Source organism: Thamnophis elegans, chromosome 1 (genome assembly GCF_009769535.1).
Source record: "Thamnophis elegans isolate rThaEle1 chromosome 1, rThaEle1.pri, whole genome shotgun sequence".
Classification (NCBI taxonomy): domain Eukaryota; kingdom Metazoa; phylum Chordata; class Lepidosauria; order Squamata; family Colubridae; genus Thamnophis; species Thamnophis elegans.
Window position 1 is genome coordinate 73545266 of NC_045541.1, and position 18104 is coordinate 73563369.

An 18104-nucleotide genomic window follows, 5' to 3' on the forward strand; every position below is an offset into this window, starting at 1 on the left:
ATTCAGCATTTGGGTGGAGCCAACCTACCGCCATCACCCTCTGACAGTCTGCTCCCTCTCCCTTCCACCCAGCTCTCCATCCAGCATCCCATCCAATACCTCTTCCCTCTGACAGCCCACCCACTCACTCATCTATTTCTTATGATTGGTTGGGTGGCAGGTAGTGTATACCTATGGCAATGTCACTATTTTTTCTTTTTATGTAAAGCGATATACATTCTTGGTTTTTTTTTAATCTTTCATCATGCATATTTCTGTCCTCGTTAGATCTGTTTCTTTTGAACAATATGCATCCACCCATCAGTTCATTTCAGTCATAAGTTTCATCCCACCAAGTTTCTGTAATGGCAACCATATCATGGCACCTTCTGTACTATTATTTCTAGGTCACCCTGTGTGTTCCCCAAACTTTGTATAAAAGCATCTGAGACTTTTATGCCTCTCCATGGGTTTGTTTCCTGCATCTTCTACTTGGTGTTTGGAATTTTCTGTTTTCTCATCACTATCTACCTGATTATTTGATTTGTTCTCTTTGGGTTTATGATTGGTTTTGTGTTCTAGACTTTCTAAAGATTGGTCACCCTCCCCCCTCAATTTTAGTTTAAAGCCCTTCTGGTGAGCCAGTTGTTTTCAGAGTACAAGTAATCCCTGATTAAAAGTGTTTCCTTAGTGAATGTTCAAAGTTACGTGATAATACTCCATAGTGTTTACAAATAAGTCCCAAAGTTATGAATATTGCAACATCATGGCAGTTGTTCACTTTTATGAACCACTGCAGAGGCTCTGCCACATTCCCCCTACATACCCCCCCCCCCCCGGCTGGGTCTTCACAGGAACTTTGCCTGTGGAGACTCACTTACCTTGCAAAGATCTGCTCTCTGTTGAAACTTCTTTCCCTACTTCATTGCTTTAGGCTTTCAATGAATTTGCAAAGAACAGAGGCCTAATGAACCACAAGATCATGTGAGATCAGTAGTGCGAGATCTTGTGTTACTGATCTTGCATGGTCTCACACTTTAGGGCTCTATTCTCTGCAAATTGAAGCCTGGACATTTGCAAATGGAGGGAAAGTTTTGGTCCTTTAGGCCTTCCCTCCATTTGCCGTTTCCTTGTCAAAGCCTGCGGAGAGATTGCATTCCTGTAGGCTTTGACAGCCCTTTGCAAAAAGTCATTGTTGGCACTAGTGGAGGTTGGGAGGGGCAGATGCCTCCATCTGAAGCTCTGTTACTGCCAGCAAGGGCTTTTTGAAAAGGGCTGATGAAGTCTACAGGGATACAATATTCAAGTGTTTGCCAATGAGAAAGGAGGCCTGAAGGCCCATGAGCATCCTTATGGAAAACTGGAAAAATGCTTGATGAGGCCTCGGGTAATGAAACAGGAGGCTGGAGGGTTGCATGCGACCTCCTTCTTCATCACCAGAGACTTCATCAAGCAAGAAAAGAGAAAGCAGGCAAAAAAAAAGCTGGAGAGAAGACAGATCATCATAAGGTAAGTCACCCAGGGCAGTCCCCGCCCCCTGGTGGGGAAGCAATTGTGGGGACCCCAGGAAGGGAGAATGAGTTTCGAGTTTCGAGTTTTATTTCATTTGTATGCCGCCCTTTTCCCTAAGGGACCCTAAGGGGAATGAGGTATCTGTGGGTTGTGGGAAACCTTGGGTGCTCTTAGGTAGATGGCCTGTTCCATCAATAGATGGATTGCGCCTCTATGGCCGCTCCGAGGCAGTGGATCCCGGAAGGCTCCTTGGTTCACTGAGGAACTCCGGGAGATGAAGTGCCAAAGGAGACGCCTAGAGCACCTATGGAGGTCCAGCAAATCCGATTCGAGCTGAGCATTTTTGACAACCTACACCAGAGATTACGTTCGGGCAATTAGGACGGCTAAGAGAACACACATTGCCTCTCTGGTTGCGTCTGCTGAGTCGCGCCCAGCCGCCCTGTTTAGGATAACCCGTTCCCTCCTAAATAGGGATACGGGCGATCCGCTGCAGGGCAGGGCTGAGGACTACGTCCAATTTCTCGCAGACAAGGTTGCTCGGCTCCGGGCGGATCTGGACTCCAATTCTGCAGTACCAGCCGAGGCACTAAGGGATGATCTGGTAAGTCATCGCTGGATTGAGTTTCAAGCCGTTACCCCTGAGGATGTGGACAAGGCCATGAGAGCTGTAGGTGCCTCCACATGTGTGCTGGACCCGTGCCCCTCCTGGCTGGTTGTAAACAGCAGGGAGGTGACACGAGGCTGGATCCAGGTGGTTGTTACCGCCTCTCTTCGGGAGGGGATCTTTCCCCCTGCTTTAAAGGCGGCGGTGGTAAGACCCCTCCTGAAGAAACCATCCTTGGATCCAGCTGTTTTAAATAACTATCGTCCAGTCTCCAACCTCCCCTTTGTGGGGAAGGTTGTTGAGAAGGTGGTGGCCTTTCAGCTCCAGCGGTCCTTGGAGGAAGCCAGTTATCTCGATCCGTTCCAGTCTGGCTTCAGACCTGGCTGCAGCACAGAAACCGCTTTGGTCGCGTTGACCGATGATCTCTGGAGAGCCAGGGATGGAGGCCACGCCTCCATCCTGGTGCTCCTTGACCTCTCGGCGGCTTTCGATACCATCGACCATGGTATCCTTCTGCGACGACTGCGGGAGGTGGGGGTGGGAGGCGCTGTTTTACAGTGGTTCTCCTCTTACCTCTCGGACAGGTCGCAGTCGGTGTTAGTCGGGGAGCAGAGATCGACCCCTAGGCCCCTAACGTGTGGGGTGCCCCAGGGTTCGGTCCTGTCCCCCCTTCTTTTCAACATCTACATGAAACCGCTGGGCGAGATCATTCGACGGCACGGGATAAAGTACCATATGCGGTATCAATATGCGGACGATACTCAGTTGTATCTGTCCGCCCCGTGCCAACTCAACGAAGCGATGGATGTGATGAGCCAGGGGCTAGATGCTCTTAAAGACTGGATGGGGGTCAACAAGCTCGTGCTCAATCCAGAAAAGACCAAGTGGCTGTTGTGCTTCCCTCCCATGAATTGGCCAAGTATTCCATCTCTCAGGCTGGGGGGTCAAATTATATGCCCCTCAGACAGGGTTCGCAACTTGGGAGTCCTCCTGGACCCACAGCTGACCTTCGAACATCATTTGTCAGCTGTGACCAGGGGGGCATTTGCCCAGGTTCGCCTGGTACACCAGTTGCGTCCCTACCTGAACCGGGAGGCCCTCACAACAGTCACTCGTGCCCTTGTGACCTCTAGGCTGGAATATTGCAATGTGCTCTACATGGGGCTGCCCTTGAAGAGCATTCGGCGACTCCAGCTAGTCCAGAATGCTGCCGCGCGAGCGATTGTGGGTGCACCTCGGTTCACCCACGTAACACCTATCCTCCGCGAGCTGCACTGGCTACCTGTTGATCTCCGGGTGCGCTTCAAGCTGCTACTTATCACCTATAAAGCCCTTCATGGTAGTGGGCCTTGGTACTTGAGAGACCGCCTACTGCCAATTACCTCCACTAGACCGATCCAATCGCATCGATTAGGCCTCCTCCGAATTCCATCTTCTAGCCAGTGTAAACTGGCAACTACCCGGAGGAGAGCCTTCTCCGGCTGCTCCGACCCTCTGGAATGAACTCCCCGTGGAGATTCGGACCCTCGCCACCCTTCAATCCTTCCGCGCCGCTTTAAAGATCTGGCTGTCCCGGCTGGCCTGGGGTTAAGACTTTAACCCCACCCAAATTGTGTGACTGTTGTGCTTTCTTTTAATATGTTGTATTGTCTCCATGTTTGGAATATTGTTTGTCTTGCCCCCACCCCCACCCTTCTGAATTGTGAGCCGCCCTGAGTTCCCCCAGGGAAAAGGGCGGCATACAAATAAAGGAAAACTACAAACTACAATAGGCTCCCCCATGGCCTTCCCCACCCTGAGATACCTCATGTGCACTTAACAAGCTGCACATTCAATTATTGAATGCATAGGTGAAATCAGGGAGTGATCTTGTTCAAGGTATGAGATTCACTCCCACGAATCCTCAAATTGAAAATGGAATATACAGGCTCCATTACATTTGTAACTCGAAGACTACCTACACATTTCCCCCTGTTTTTCAAGCTGCAGCCCATCTCTTGCCAAGTGTCCTTCATATAGGTAATATAGTCCATGATCCAGGAAACCAAAGTTCTCTTGGTGACACCAACCCTTTATCCACAAGTTTATTTCTAGAATTCTTTTCCCCCCTCAATGGGTGTTGACCTTTCATTGGGAGTATTGATGAGAATACCACTTATGCCCCTAGCTCCTTAACATTTTTGCCTAGTTGCTCATAATCTTTCAATATTGTGTTCAGGTTCTTGGTTGTGTCATTCATCCCTATGTGAAAGAAGAGAAAGGAGTAGTTCTCTGTTGGCCTAATCCTTTTGGTGAGGTTCTCAGCCACATCTTTGATTTTTGCTCCAGGGAGACAACATACCTCCCTAGATTGAATGTCTGGTATGCAGATAGCTAGTTGTGTTCATCTGAGAATATAATCTGCTATCATCAAAACTCGTCTTCCTTTTTAGGGGGGGCAGTCTCGGGTACTTTTCTGTTTATCACAGCGGTGTTTGATAATGTGACTTTTCAAGAGATATTTGATGATGTCTCTTTGTGTTTGCATGATGGTGTCTGCATGTGTTTGAGAGGGAGGTTGTGCATCTGCATGTTTTAATCAAGGGGCAGAAATCGATTGCTTAGTGGTAATAGCCACATTGGGATTGGTAAAATTGGGCAGTAGGGGTTTGTTACATGTATGCTGCTTCCTTCTTTGATTGTCATGTTTCCTTGTTTGTGTGACATGCCTCCATTTATCTTCCTCCAAAGGTTTAGCCACAGGGTCAATTCCTCTAGGAGCTGTTTGTTCATTATTTAGTTCGATTTGGATATAACCTTGTTGCATAGGTTGGAATTGGTCTAGAGTTGCCTCTAGATCCTTTGCTATTTCTTCTAGTAGTTCATGTAGTTTATATTTAATACATTTATAATTTGGGTATTCTTTGGGCTTAAGCACACACATTGAACATATATTGCATACCACAATAGTGTCAGTCATCAGTTCAATGAGTTTGCATCTTTTTTGCTGGATGCTTTAAGTGTTAAATATATACAGTATATAAAAATAGGAGATTTTGTCTCAATACGTATTTGAAGAAAAATATAATTTAAAAATGTTTCATTTTGGTAGTTCATTGAAGGAATTAAGAGAATGCTGCCTTTCTTTGTTCTCTTGACTCCACCCAGCATAACATGCCCTGCTCTCTTCCCTAGTAGCAACAGTAGCATCACAACCTATAAAATACTTTAATACTGAAGGAGGAGGGGTCGAAGTTGCAATGAGACAACGTGCAATCTCAATGTTCTGAGATCGCAGTCGATACTTTTATCACTGGGGGGTCCCAATGGACCTAAACCATCCTGAAGAGATGGTGAATAGGAAGATTATGCGTTGCTGGTCTCAGGGATATCACAAAATCTCTGAAAGAAGCAAGAAAAGATCTTCAAGCTAGTGATAAAAATTCCAGCCAAAAGGCTGACAAAGTTGGGTGGCCCCAAAACGAAACGATGTGGAAAAAGAAAGTGTTTACAGCTGGTGAGGAATTTTTATTGTTCTAAAAAAAGGGGACTGCCTATAAAACTTAAAAATCAATTTAAATCAAAGAATAGAAGAAATTAGCGGCAAATTTGAATTTTGGAATGGATTTGGACAGTGGTTATCTTACTTTTTAAATGTTATTTACATGGATTGAATCTAAGCAAACCTTTTTCAAATGGATGGATGAAGTTTTCTTCTTCTAACCTTTCTTTGTGACTTTCTGTAAGTTACAGATTATTTTTTTCCTCTTTTATTGTTGTGGGTATTTTTTTAAACTCATTTAAAGATTGGATTCCTTGTCTAATTTGATATACAAAAGAGCTACAAAAAATTGGTTTATTTCTGAAAAAAGAAAGAATGGAATATTGAAAGAGGCATTAAATGGAAAGGAAATTTATTTTAAAGGGCAAGATATAGAAGAAGAAAAAGAAATTAAAGAATCTATGGACTATGAAATCCTATCTGCTAAATATTTGATAACACTGCTGACAATCAAAGACAAGCTGAACAAGGAAACAGAAAGAGGGCATAAAGAGTACATGAGAGATCTTACAAGCAAGGAGTTGCTAAGAGGAGGCCATACAGATTTGATTAAGAGGATGTTTGGAGGTCTGGTTGCACAAATGGCAGAAGATATGAGATTGTTTTGTTACTGGAAAAATACAGGTTGATAAATGGAAGAGTATAATTTAAAACTAGCTAAACTGAGTTAAATTTAGTGACAATAGGTACAGCTAAATAAAAAAATGATAATGATAGTAATATATAAAATGTGTAGTGTTATGATAAGCAATAATTGGATATGAATATTGAATGATACCCATGAAGGGAAGGCTAGAAATCCTTTTGGATTATATATAAATAATAATAATAACAACAACAACAACAACAATAAAAAAGAACTAAATTAGACATAGTTAAATTTTGATTATTGGGGGGAAATGTTATGATGTAAGATATAGTCAAATAAAGAAAGGATAATGATAATGTGTGTGTGTGTGTGTGTGTGTGTGTGTGTGTGTGTGTATGTATGTATGTATGTATGTATGTATGTGTATAATATAAGGAAACTGGATGTAAATGGTAAACAGGGATTTGGAAAGGAGGATTATAAACTTTGTTATTAAAGATTATGGATGTTTAGCTAGAATAGGATATAAGGATTTAGTGTTAATGGAGGATTTTATAAATAAATAAATGAAATACCAGTATGTGGTTATGTATTAAATCTTGGTATATTTTATGATGAAGGACGTTTAAACAATCATAGTCAAATAAAAGTGGAGGTATGATGATGGTAATATGTTTAAACATCTGAGTTACGATATTAGAGTTAATATGAATTATACTTGATGACGGTGGAAGAGATGCACAAAAGCCTTTTGTAACCAACTGATACATTTTCTACAGTATGTAAAGAAGAAGGATTTGTATGTTTGTTTTGAAAATAAAAAAATATCTATTTACAAAAGAAAGATACTTTAATACTGTATTATGTCAGGAAGGATGCTGGAAAAAAAGATGGATTAAATTAAAATTTTAAAGATGTCCCTTTAATTTAGATCAGTGGACTAACATCTTTGGCTTGAACTTGGCCTATCCATTTACTTTAACAGTGACAAGAAAATGTCAAGCTGAATGATAGTGCAGATGTTCCCTTAGATTTGATTTCAAGCTCAAGACCTGGAATCTCAGACTGGGTTAAAAGTTCCACTCTAAAATGCCAGGGAGCCACTGCTGATCCTAACCACCACAACAAATCGGGTGAGCAAGATTCAGTGGCAAAGAAATGATAATGGATCTTTATTGCCATTTGATCTTAAGTGGAGAGAACATTTCTATAATATGTTGGGTTTGTTTACCTTTCTGTCCAGTTTCTTCAAGTTTTTCTGCAAGATCATTTCTATTGCATTTTCGAAGGACATCAATGCACACCTCTAGAGCATCTTCTCCATAATGTTGAATCATGAGATCTACAATGTCTTGTGCATCTGCTTTCTCCAGTGAAGCTTTAGAAATGTTTGGCTTTGCATTATAATCAATAGAATTTAGCCTCCATTTAAATTCTTTTAATTCTTTCACAAGGAGTTCATTCAATGCATTGTAAAGTTCTTCTTTTACAGTGTTATTCATTTCCGTTATGATGGATTATATCTAAAATTAAAATTAGAGAATTAAATTAATATTGGAAAATGAGATTTGAAGGCAACAGTATTCAAGTTAAACTAATTAGCTCATTCACAAAGGCACAGCAGTTTATTTATCAATTCATTCATACTGGTTTCTGTATGTCACCCATTCCATACATTCTAGGCAGGCTATAATCCTCAAAGGTAGATAGCACTCATCCTGACCTGAGAGGGCAAGCTATAACCAAGAAGCCTGTCCTCCAGGTTTCCACCTGCCTTTTCCAATGATGTGAACCCAGAGCTTTCCCCTTGGCTTTAACATAATGGGCAGACAGATTCCCCTTGAAGTAGTATATCCCTGTTTGGAGCCACACTATTCAGAAGGTGCAAAAACACAGTAAACTATTCCTTCTGGATTGTCAGAAAGGATGCCATGGAAATGTAGAGGGTGTTTTCTCACTGTGTAATCCCATTTAGGTCATTCATAAGAACAAACACTGTAACTTCCATCCCTGAACTAAGATCAGAAGAGATGCCGATACAGAAGTTGGAATGATAACTATTCAAATGATGACTTTATATATATAAAAAAATAGTAGAAAGAAATAGTAAAGAAAGAGATATAGACAAAAGTGTGGAAAATAATAGAAAGCCAAAAAGATGAAAAAAGATTAAAAGAAGCTATTTCTGACCTTGTTTTACAATAATTACTTGATACCATTTCCCTCTCAAAATTACATAATATAGTTCCATTTCCCCAAATGCAGTCCTTTTAAACCAGTAAATCCAGGAGTTCATTTTTATCCATTTTGAGCAAAAAGTCCTTAAGGAGTTTTTAGCCTTTTATAAACTGATTTTTCTTCCTTCCCTAATCAAACGTGTCAAATTTAGCCATTTATGAAAGTTCTACCGCCATTGTGGCTATCTCTGTATTTTTCCATTTTTGCTCCCTGCAATTACCATATATAAAACCAATCATCCATGAGTCTTTTGTAATTGGCTATTCATAATTCCTAGTAAGGAAAATTCTAGTTTTCTGGGAATATTATTTTTTAATTCTCTGCATAATCATATATATTGGCATTCACTATTTCATTAGCCTGCCATGCATGGTAAACTGTCCCTTTATAGTTTCCACATTTTCAACAGCAATTAGAAGTGGCTTTACAAATTTTAGATAATGTATCATATACCGACAGTACAACTTCTTATAAACATTATTTTTAAGTTCTAAGGTAGTATGAATTTCAGACCTTTTGACGATAATCTCCAATTAATCTATTTGTATGTTATAGCCAAAATTCTTAGTGTATTTTATCATGCATTTTAACTTTTTCCATTTCAAAACTCAACAAAAGCTTATACATTTTTGCAGTTATATATTTATTGTATGTACATTATTCCATTTCAAATTCTGCGCTGTTCTATTTCTAGTTGCTTTTTATGTAGATTAAATCTCTCCCTTATTTATATGTATGAAAACCAGAAACAAGCCAATTCTTCTGCAATTGCTGGTTTCCTTTATTTCATCTTAGGTTCTCCATTTTCTGCAGTAGCACATCCTGATGTATTTTCCATTTTCCTTTGTCCTCTATTTCTTTTCTATAAAAAGCTTCTTGTTCTGAGGCCTCTAAATATATTTTCAGGAAAAACGTGGCTGGGTTTTTCACAGAGCCGTAAAGCACTGTGAAGCAGTCTAAGGGCTGTTGCTATTGCTATTAATTTGTCCATTAAAATATATTCTTCCTATTGGATTTTCCAGAATTAAAACCAATTGTTGCATAAAATGACAGACTTAGACATCTCGAGATGCAATTTCCCTCCCAAAATTCCATAATATAATTTCCCCAATACAGTCCTTTTTAATATATATACATTTTTATTTTCCATTTTCATAACATACAATCACATGTATACTATACATAGACAGTATCCTATTGTATTAAGTAGTAATTACATCAGTTCATCTTGTCATCAACGCCCAGAAAGATAAAAACCCATTATTAGCTCTTCTGCTCTCCATACACCTTTCTTCTACCTCTCTCCTACCTCCTTTCTTCCCTCCATCATCCTTTCCTACTTTACTTCCCCTTCCTTTCTCCTTCTCCTCTCTCTACATTCCACTCCTCCTTATCCTCCTCATCTTCCCCCCTTACCCTCTCTCCTATCCCTCTCTTCCCATTTTTCTTCTCCCTTCTGTTTCCCACTCTTCCTCTCATTGGTGTATTTCCACTTTCATATCAATATACTTAACATATCCTAGTTTTAAAGAAAAAATAAGAGAAGACAGTATGCATGTGCAATCATATTACATTAAAATCTAACACCTCTCGTCAAACCTAATATACATCCCTCCCTCACACCCTCCCCCCCAACCCCCCCCCCAGCCTTCCCTCCCCCGACTTCCCAGAACCCATACACAGTATAAATCTTTAACAAAAACAGTCTATATATTGGAAAAAAGAATAGAAAATTGATAACATCTTTACATTGAACTTGGCTCCTCCTTGCTAAGCTAACTCTAAACAATTTATATCATTCCTGATTTTAATCATAAGCTATTTGGAATTTCTTAGTCCCGTATTTATTATTTATATAATCAATCCATTTTTTCCAGTCTCGTTTATATCTCTCGTTTGAGTGATGCTTAAGATATGCAGATATTTTAGACATCTCGGCTAAATTTGTGACTTTCAATGTCCATTCTTGAATTGTAGGCAAATCTTCCTTCTTCCAGTATTGCGCCACCAACAATCTAGCTGCAGTTATTAAGTGCAAAATCAAATTAATCTTTACAGCTGTACAATCAGTAATTATACCTAACAAAAATAACTGGGGAGTAAACTTTATCCTTTTTTAAAGAACATTTTTCATAATCCACCATATTTTTATCCAAAATGCCTTAACCTTTTTGCAAGTCCACCATATATGAAGATATGTAGCGTCAAGAGAATCACATCTCCAACATTTGGGTTGGAAATTCAGATACATAGAAGCCAACGTTTTAGGATCTAAATGCCATCTATAAAGCATCTTATAAGTTTTCTCTCAAGTTTTGGGCTTGTGTAAATTTTACATTTCTTACCCAAATCCTTTCCCATGTTTCCAACATTATTGGTTCTTCAATATTTTGAGCCCACGTTATCATACAGCCTTTAACTAATTCTGTTTCGGAGTCCATCTGAACTAATACATTGTATATTCTCTTTATATGCATTAAACTTTGATCTCTTATTTGTTTAAATAAGTTATCCTCGACTTGCATGAAACCAATTTTTTTATCTGTTTTCCACCTGGTCTGTAACTGTCCATACTGGAACCATGTTTGAATTACCTTTTCCTCTTTTAATTCATCCAGGGATTTTAGTTGTAATACACCCCTTTCTAGGGTAAGAAGCTGTCTGTAAGTAATTATATCCTGTTTTTGTACTATGTTCATATTTTCTATTGCATGTCTAGGAATTGCTCACATGGGTATCTTATCATTTAATTCGTATTGATATTTTTTCCAGACCTGCAGTAAAGTATTCCTTAAAATATGATTTTTAAAATTCTTGTCCACTTTTTTATTATATAGCAGGTAAGCATGCCAGCCATATCCCAGGTCATACCCCTCGATATTAAGTATCCTATCATTTGTTAAATTAATCCAATCACTAATTACAGATAAAGCTACTGTATCGTAATATAGTTTTAAATTGGGTAATTTCAAACCTCTCACACGCACATCTCGCATTATTTTTAGTTTTACTCTCGGCTTCTTTCCTGCCCATACAAATTTATTAATACCCTTCTACCATTCTAACAGGTTCATATCTTTTTTAAGTATAGGTAGCATTTGGAAAAGAAATAAAAATTTAGGTAAAATATTCATTTTCACTGCAGCTATTCTTCCCAGCAAAGATAACTGTAACATTTCCCATTTTTTCATCTGTCTGTATACTATGCCAAAGTGGTTCATAATTATGCTTATATAACTTCCCGTTTGAGGTTGAAATATGAACTCCTAAATATTTGACCTTTTTAACTATTTCACATCCTATCATTCCTTCTAGTTCTTCCTTTCGTTTAGTATTCATATTTGTAGCTAATATTTTTGTTTTCCCTAGATTTATTTTAAATCCTGACACTTGACCATATCGGTTAATCATATTCATTAAGATCATACTAGATTCCTGCGGTTGGGTTAATATTATAACCAGATCATCCGCAAAAGCACACACTCTATATTCTTGCTGCCTAATCTTAATTCCCTTTAGGCCCTCCAAACCCCGTATTTTATTCAACAATATTTCCACAGTTATAATAAACAGTAATGGGGACAATGGACAACCCTGTCTTGTGCCCTTTTCAATTTGAAAAGAATCTGTTAAACTTCCATTAACTATAATTTGAGCTGTTTGCTGTTGATATATTGCTTTAATTGATTGTAAAAAATGTTCTCCTATTTGCATTTTTTGCAGTGTTTTCAACAGGAATTGCCAATTAACTCGATCAAAGGCTTTCTCAGCATCCAGAAATATGAGTGCTGCAGGAATTTGGTTATTCTTTCCCAGATATTCAAGTGCATTGCATTACATTACTTCTCATTTGTCTCCCTTGAATAAAACCTGTTTGATCATTATGAATCAATTGTTGAATAACCAACATTAACCTATTTGCTAGTATTTTAGTAAAGATTTTATAATCTACATTAAGTAGTGAGATAGGTCTGTAGTTTTTTGGTTGGGTAATATCTTGGTCTTCTTTGGGTATCAGGGATATAAAAGCTGTCTTCCAAGATGGAGGTACCTTACCTTCCGTTTGAATCTTATTAAATAGTTCCTTAAGAGGTTCTACCATTTCTAATTGTAGATTTTTATAGTAAGCCGCCGTCAAGCCATCTGTACCAGGTGCCTTCCCTGCCTTTAACTGCTTAATTACCTGTAAAATTTCCCCGAAGTTATTGGTTGATTCAGTCTTTGCCTCTGCTCTTCTTTAACTATGGGTATTTTTTCTTTATCCAAGTATCTCTCTATATCTAGTCCATTAATTTTGTCACCCTTGTACAACACTGTAAAGAATTCACGGAAGACCTTTTGAATCTCACCCTGTTGAAACACTTCTTTCCCTCTGTAGTGCAATTTGGCTATGTTACGAAATTTTTGTTTTTTCCTAATCTGATATGCTAACCATCTACCAGATTTATTTGCATTGCAAAAAGTATTATGTTTTGCATATAACAGACTAGTGGCTACCTGGTCTGAGATCAACATATTAAATTGGTCTTTTAATAAGGTAATTGCTTCTTTAATCTTTATATCTCCTGGTTTTAAAGTTAACTCTTGCTCTTTCTTCCTAATTTCATCTTCTAGTTCTGTTCGCTTTTCCCCTTGTTTATGTCTATGTAATCTATTTAGATTTATCAAAGCTCCTCTCATATACGCTTTACTTGCATCCCATACAATTTCCATAGATGTACCCTTATTCATATTAAAAACAAAGTATTCCGTTAACAATTTTTTACATTCATTAGTATATTTCTCATATCTGAATAAATTTTCATTCAAGCTCCAAGACCTTCTTGCTTGTGTCACCCCTCCCACCTCCATCCAAACTGGATTATGATCTGATAAGACTCTGGCACAAATCTTTGTCTTCTTCACCCTAGAAAGCAAGTCATTGGTAATTAGTATGAAATCAATTCTGGAAAGGGATTGATGTCTATCAATATTGCTGTTTTCTGTTTTAACTTGTATTGTGGGGATTGATTGGTTGCATGTATAGGTATGTTTGGTGGGCTGGGAGTTTGGCCGGGGCCTCCTGCACTGAGTGCTCTGGCAGAAGTGCCGGGGGGACCCAGGCCTGGTTCCAGCCCTTGGATGTGTGTGTCGAAGGGCCTGCCGATGAACCCGGCGGCCTGGGGAGAGGGTGGAGGGACCACAGATGCGGGAGTGGGCCGGAACATTGGGGTCATAATGGGGAGGGGCAGATATGGCGGGAACTTCAGGGCAAGCCATTACCGGGGAAGGAGGGTTCCCTATATCAGAGGGATCCCTCCTTCCAGCCCTGTGAGTTCCACTCCAAGGCCAGATGCCGTGAGTAGTCAGGACCCTGGTCTCAGGTTGCTGTTGCTAAATGACAGGTCTGTGATTCACAAGGCTCCCCTCGTCCAGGACCTAATTTTAGACGATGGGGCAGACCTGGCATGTATTACTGAAACCTGGCTTGGCCCGGAGGGAGGAGTCCCCCTCACAGAAATGTGCCCAGAGGGTTTTCAGGTGCTTCATCAACCGCAACCCCAGTAAAGGGGTGGGGGAGTGGCCATTGTTATCTGACAGTCCTTAGTTCCTCGTAGGATCCCTGCTCCGGAGCTTGTCGGGTGTGAGTCCTTGCTGGTGAAGATGGACCTTGCGGGTCAAGTGGGCTTGTTGTTAACGTACCTGCCTCCCAACAGCATGACAACAGCCTTCCCCTTGCTCCTCGAATCAGTAGCCGAGCTGGCAGTTGAGTTCCCCAGACTTATGATACTGGGGGACTTCAATTTGCCTTCGCTCGGCGAGCACAGGAGTTCATGGCTTCCATGACAGCCATGGGCTTGACCCAAATAATCCATGGTCCGACTCACTCAGCGGGTCACACACTCGACCTCGTATTTCTCTCGGAGCAGTGGAGTTGTGATCTTGGTTTGAGGGGTAGTGAGATCTTGCCCCTGTCATGGTCAGACCACTTCCTACTGAGGCTCGACTTTCGGAGACCAATCCCCAGCTGTAGGGAGGAGGAACCGATTAGGTGGTTCCACCCCAGGCATCTTATGGATCCCCAGGGTTTCCAGATGGCGCTTGGCGTTATGCCTGATACTCTTGCCCGCAGTCCGGTGGAAACCTTAGTTTCTACTTGGAACTCGGTAGGCTCTCCACCGGATTGCGCCTTTACGGCCGATCCGCAGCAGTGGATCCAGGAGGGCCCCTTGGTTTACCGAAGGCCTCCGGGAGATGAAGCGCCAAAAGAGACGCCTAGAGCGCCGCTGGAGGGCCAGTAAATCCGAGTCAGACCGAGCACTATTAAAAGCTTGCATCAAAGCATATCTATCGGCAATACAGACAGCCAAGAACAACTACATTGCCGCTCTGATAGCGTCCGCTGAGTCACGCCCTGCCGCCTTGTTTAGGGTGACCCGCTCCCTCCTAAATATGAGGGTTGCGGATAACCCCTTGCAAGGTAGAGCAGAGGAATATGTCCAGTTCCTAGCGGACAAAGTTGCTCGGCTTCGGATGGACCTGGACTCCAATTGCGCAGAGCCAGCCGGGGTACCGGGGGAAGGTCTTGAACAACATCTCTGGACTGACTTTCAACCTGTTGCTCCTGATGAAGTGGACAAGGCCATGGGAGTGGTGAGTGCTGCCACATGTGTACTGGACCCGTGCCCCTCCTGGCTGGTCGCGAACAGCAAGGAGGCGACGCGGAACTGGATCCAGGCGATGGTGAATGCTTTTTTTTTTAGTTTTTTTAGTTTATTTATTTGTATGCCGCCCTTTTCCCTGGGGGGACTCAGGGCGGCTCACAATCAAAAGGAAGGGGGGGACAGACTTTTACATATAAGACAGTACATGATTAAAACGCAACATTCATACCATTCGGGCGGATTACAATCTTTAGCCCCAGGCCTGACGGGATAGCCAGGTTCTAAGGGCTGTGCGGAAGGTCTGGAGGGTGGTGAGGGTACGAAGCTCCACGGGGAGATCATTCCATTGGGTCGGGGCTACTACCGAGAAGGCTCTCCTCCGCGTGGTGGCCAGTCGGCATTGGCCAGCGGATGGAACTCGGAGGAGGCCTAAACGATGAGATCTAATGGGTCGTGTGGAGGTGATCAGCAGTAGGCGGTCTCTCAAGTACCCAGATCCACTACCATGAAGGGCTTTATAGGTGGCAAGTAGCACCTTGAAGCGTATCCGGAGATCGACAGGTAGCCAGCGCAGCTCGTGGAGGATAGGTGTTACGTGGGTGAAGCGAGGTGCACCCACGATCGCTCGCGCGGCTGCATTCTGGACTAGCTGAAGTCGCCGAATACTCCTCAAGGGCAGCCCCATGTAGAGCACATTGCAGTACTCCAGCCTAGAGGTCACAAGGGCCCGAGTGACTGTTGTGAGAGCCTCCCGGTTCAGGTAGGGGCGCAACTGGTGCACCAGGCGAACCTGGGCAAATGCCCCCCTGGTCACAGCTGACAAATGGTGTTCGAAAGTCAGCTGTGGGTCCAGGAGGACTCCCAAGTTGCGGACCCTGTCTGAGGGGTATAATGTTTGACCCCCCCAGCCTGAGAGATGGAATATTTGCCAAATTGGCAGGAGGGAAACACAACAGCCACTCGGTCTTATCCGGGTTGAGCACAAGTTTGTTAGCCCTCATCCAGTCCCTAACAGCTTCAAGTCCCTGGTTCATCACGTCCACCGCTTCATTGAGTTGGCACGGGGCGGACAGATACAGCTGGGTATCGTCCGCATACTGGTGGTATTTTATCCCGTGCCACCGAATGATCTCGCCCAGCGGTTTCATGTAGATGTTGAAAAGTAGGGGAGACAGGACCGAACCCTGCGGCACCCCATACGTTAGGGGCCTAGGGTTCGATCTCTGCCCCCCAACTAACACCGACTGCGACCTGTCCGAGAGGTAAGAGGAGAACCACTGCAAAACAGTGCCTCCCACCCCCACCTCTCGCAGTCGTCGCAGAAGGATACCATGGTCGATGGTATCGAAAGCCGCTGAGAGGTCAAGGAGAACCAGGATGGTGGCGTGGCCTCGATCCCTGGCTCTCCAGAGGTCATCGGTCAATGCGACCAAAGCGGTTTCTGTGCTGTAACCAGGTCTGAAGCCGGACTGGAATGGGTCAAGATAGCTGGCTTCCTCCAAGGCCCGCTGGAGCTGAAAGGCCACCACCTTCTCAACAACCTTCCCCACAAAGGGGAGGTTGGAGACTGGACGGTAATTGTTAAGAACGGCTGGATCCAAGGATGGATTCTTCAGGAGGGGTCTCACCACCGCCGCTTTGAGTGCGGGGGGAAAGACCTCCTCCCGAAGGGAGGCGGTAACACCCGCCTGGATCCAGCCCCGTGTCACCTCCCTGCTGTTGACAACCAGCCAGGAGGGGCACGGGTCCAGTACACAGTTCTCATGGCCTTGTCCACGTCCCCAGGGGCAACATCCATTCTCTTTGGGAGGGCTTCTTCCCACCAGCACTGAAGATAGTGGTGGTGAGACCCCTCCTGAAGAAGCCATCGCTGGACCCAGCTAGTTTGAACAACTACCATCCAGTCTCCAACCTCCCCTTCATTGGGAAGGTTGTTGAGAAAGTGGTAGCCTCTCAACTCCGACGGTCCTTGGATGAAGCCGATTATCTGGACTCCTTTCAGTCTGGATTCAGGCCTGGCTACTGCATGGAAACCGCTTTGGTTGCACTGACCGATGATCTCTGGAGAGCGAGGGATGGAGGTCATCCCTCCATCCTAGTGCTTCTCGACCTCTCAGCGGCCTTCGATACCATCGACCATGGTATCCTTCTGTGACGGTTACGAGAGGTGGGGGTGGGAGGCACCGTTTTTTGGTGGTTCTCCTCCTACCTCTCAGACAGGTCGTAGTCGGTGTTGGTCAGGGGGGAGAGGTCGACCCCTAGGCCCCTGAAATATGGGTTTCCTCAGGGTTCGGTCCTATCCCCCCTCTTGTTTAATATCTACATGAAGCCACTGGGTGAGATCATTCGACGGCACGGGATAAAATACCATCAATACGCGGATGATACGCAGCTGTATCTGTCCGCCCCGTGCCAACTCAGTGAAGCGGTTGACATGATGTGCCAGTGCCTGAAGGCTGTCAGGGTCTGGATGGGGGTTAACAAGCTTGTGCTCAATTCAGACAAGACCGAGTGGCTGTTGTGTTTCCCTCCCAAGAATTTGGTTAGTATTCCATCACTCAGGCTGGGGGGTGAAAATTTACACCCCTCAGACAGGTCTCGCAACTTGGGAGTCCTCCTGGACCCACAGCTGACCTTAGAACACCATTTGTCGGCTGGGGGGGGGCATTTGCCCAGGTTCGCCTGGTGCACCAGTTGCATCCCTACCTGAACCGGGAGGCACTTGCAACAGTCATTCATGCCCTCGTGACCTCAAGACTGGACTACTGCAATGCGCTCTACATGGGGCAGCCCTTGAAGAGTATTCGGAGACTTCAACTCATCCAGAATGCAGCCGCGCGAGCGATTGTGGGTGCACCTCGGTACACCCACGTTACACCTATCCTCCACGAGCTGCACTGGCTACCGATCAGTCTCCGGATACGCTTCAAAGTGCTAGTCATAACTTATAAAGCCCTTCATGGTATTGGACCTGGGTACTTGAGAGACCGCCTG

At 43.2% G+C, this 18104-nt stretch overlaps 1 protein-coding gene across 1 annotated transcript in view; it reads right to left on the minus strand.

The window, feature by feature from the left end:
- LOC116505409 (NACHT, LRR and PYD domains-containing protein 3-like) overlaps positions 1-18104 on the minus strand; it is a 69168-nt gene that overhangs the window by 40774 nt on the left and 10290 nt on the right. Inside the window, exon 2 of the mRNA XM_032212633.1 lies at positions 7460-7751. Within this exon, the coding sequence (XP_032068524.1) occupies positions 7460-7730 (271 nt within the window). The 5' untranslated portion in view covers positions 7731-7751. The remainder of the gene's footprint in view (positions 1-7459; positions 7752-18104) is intronic.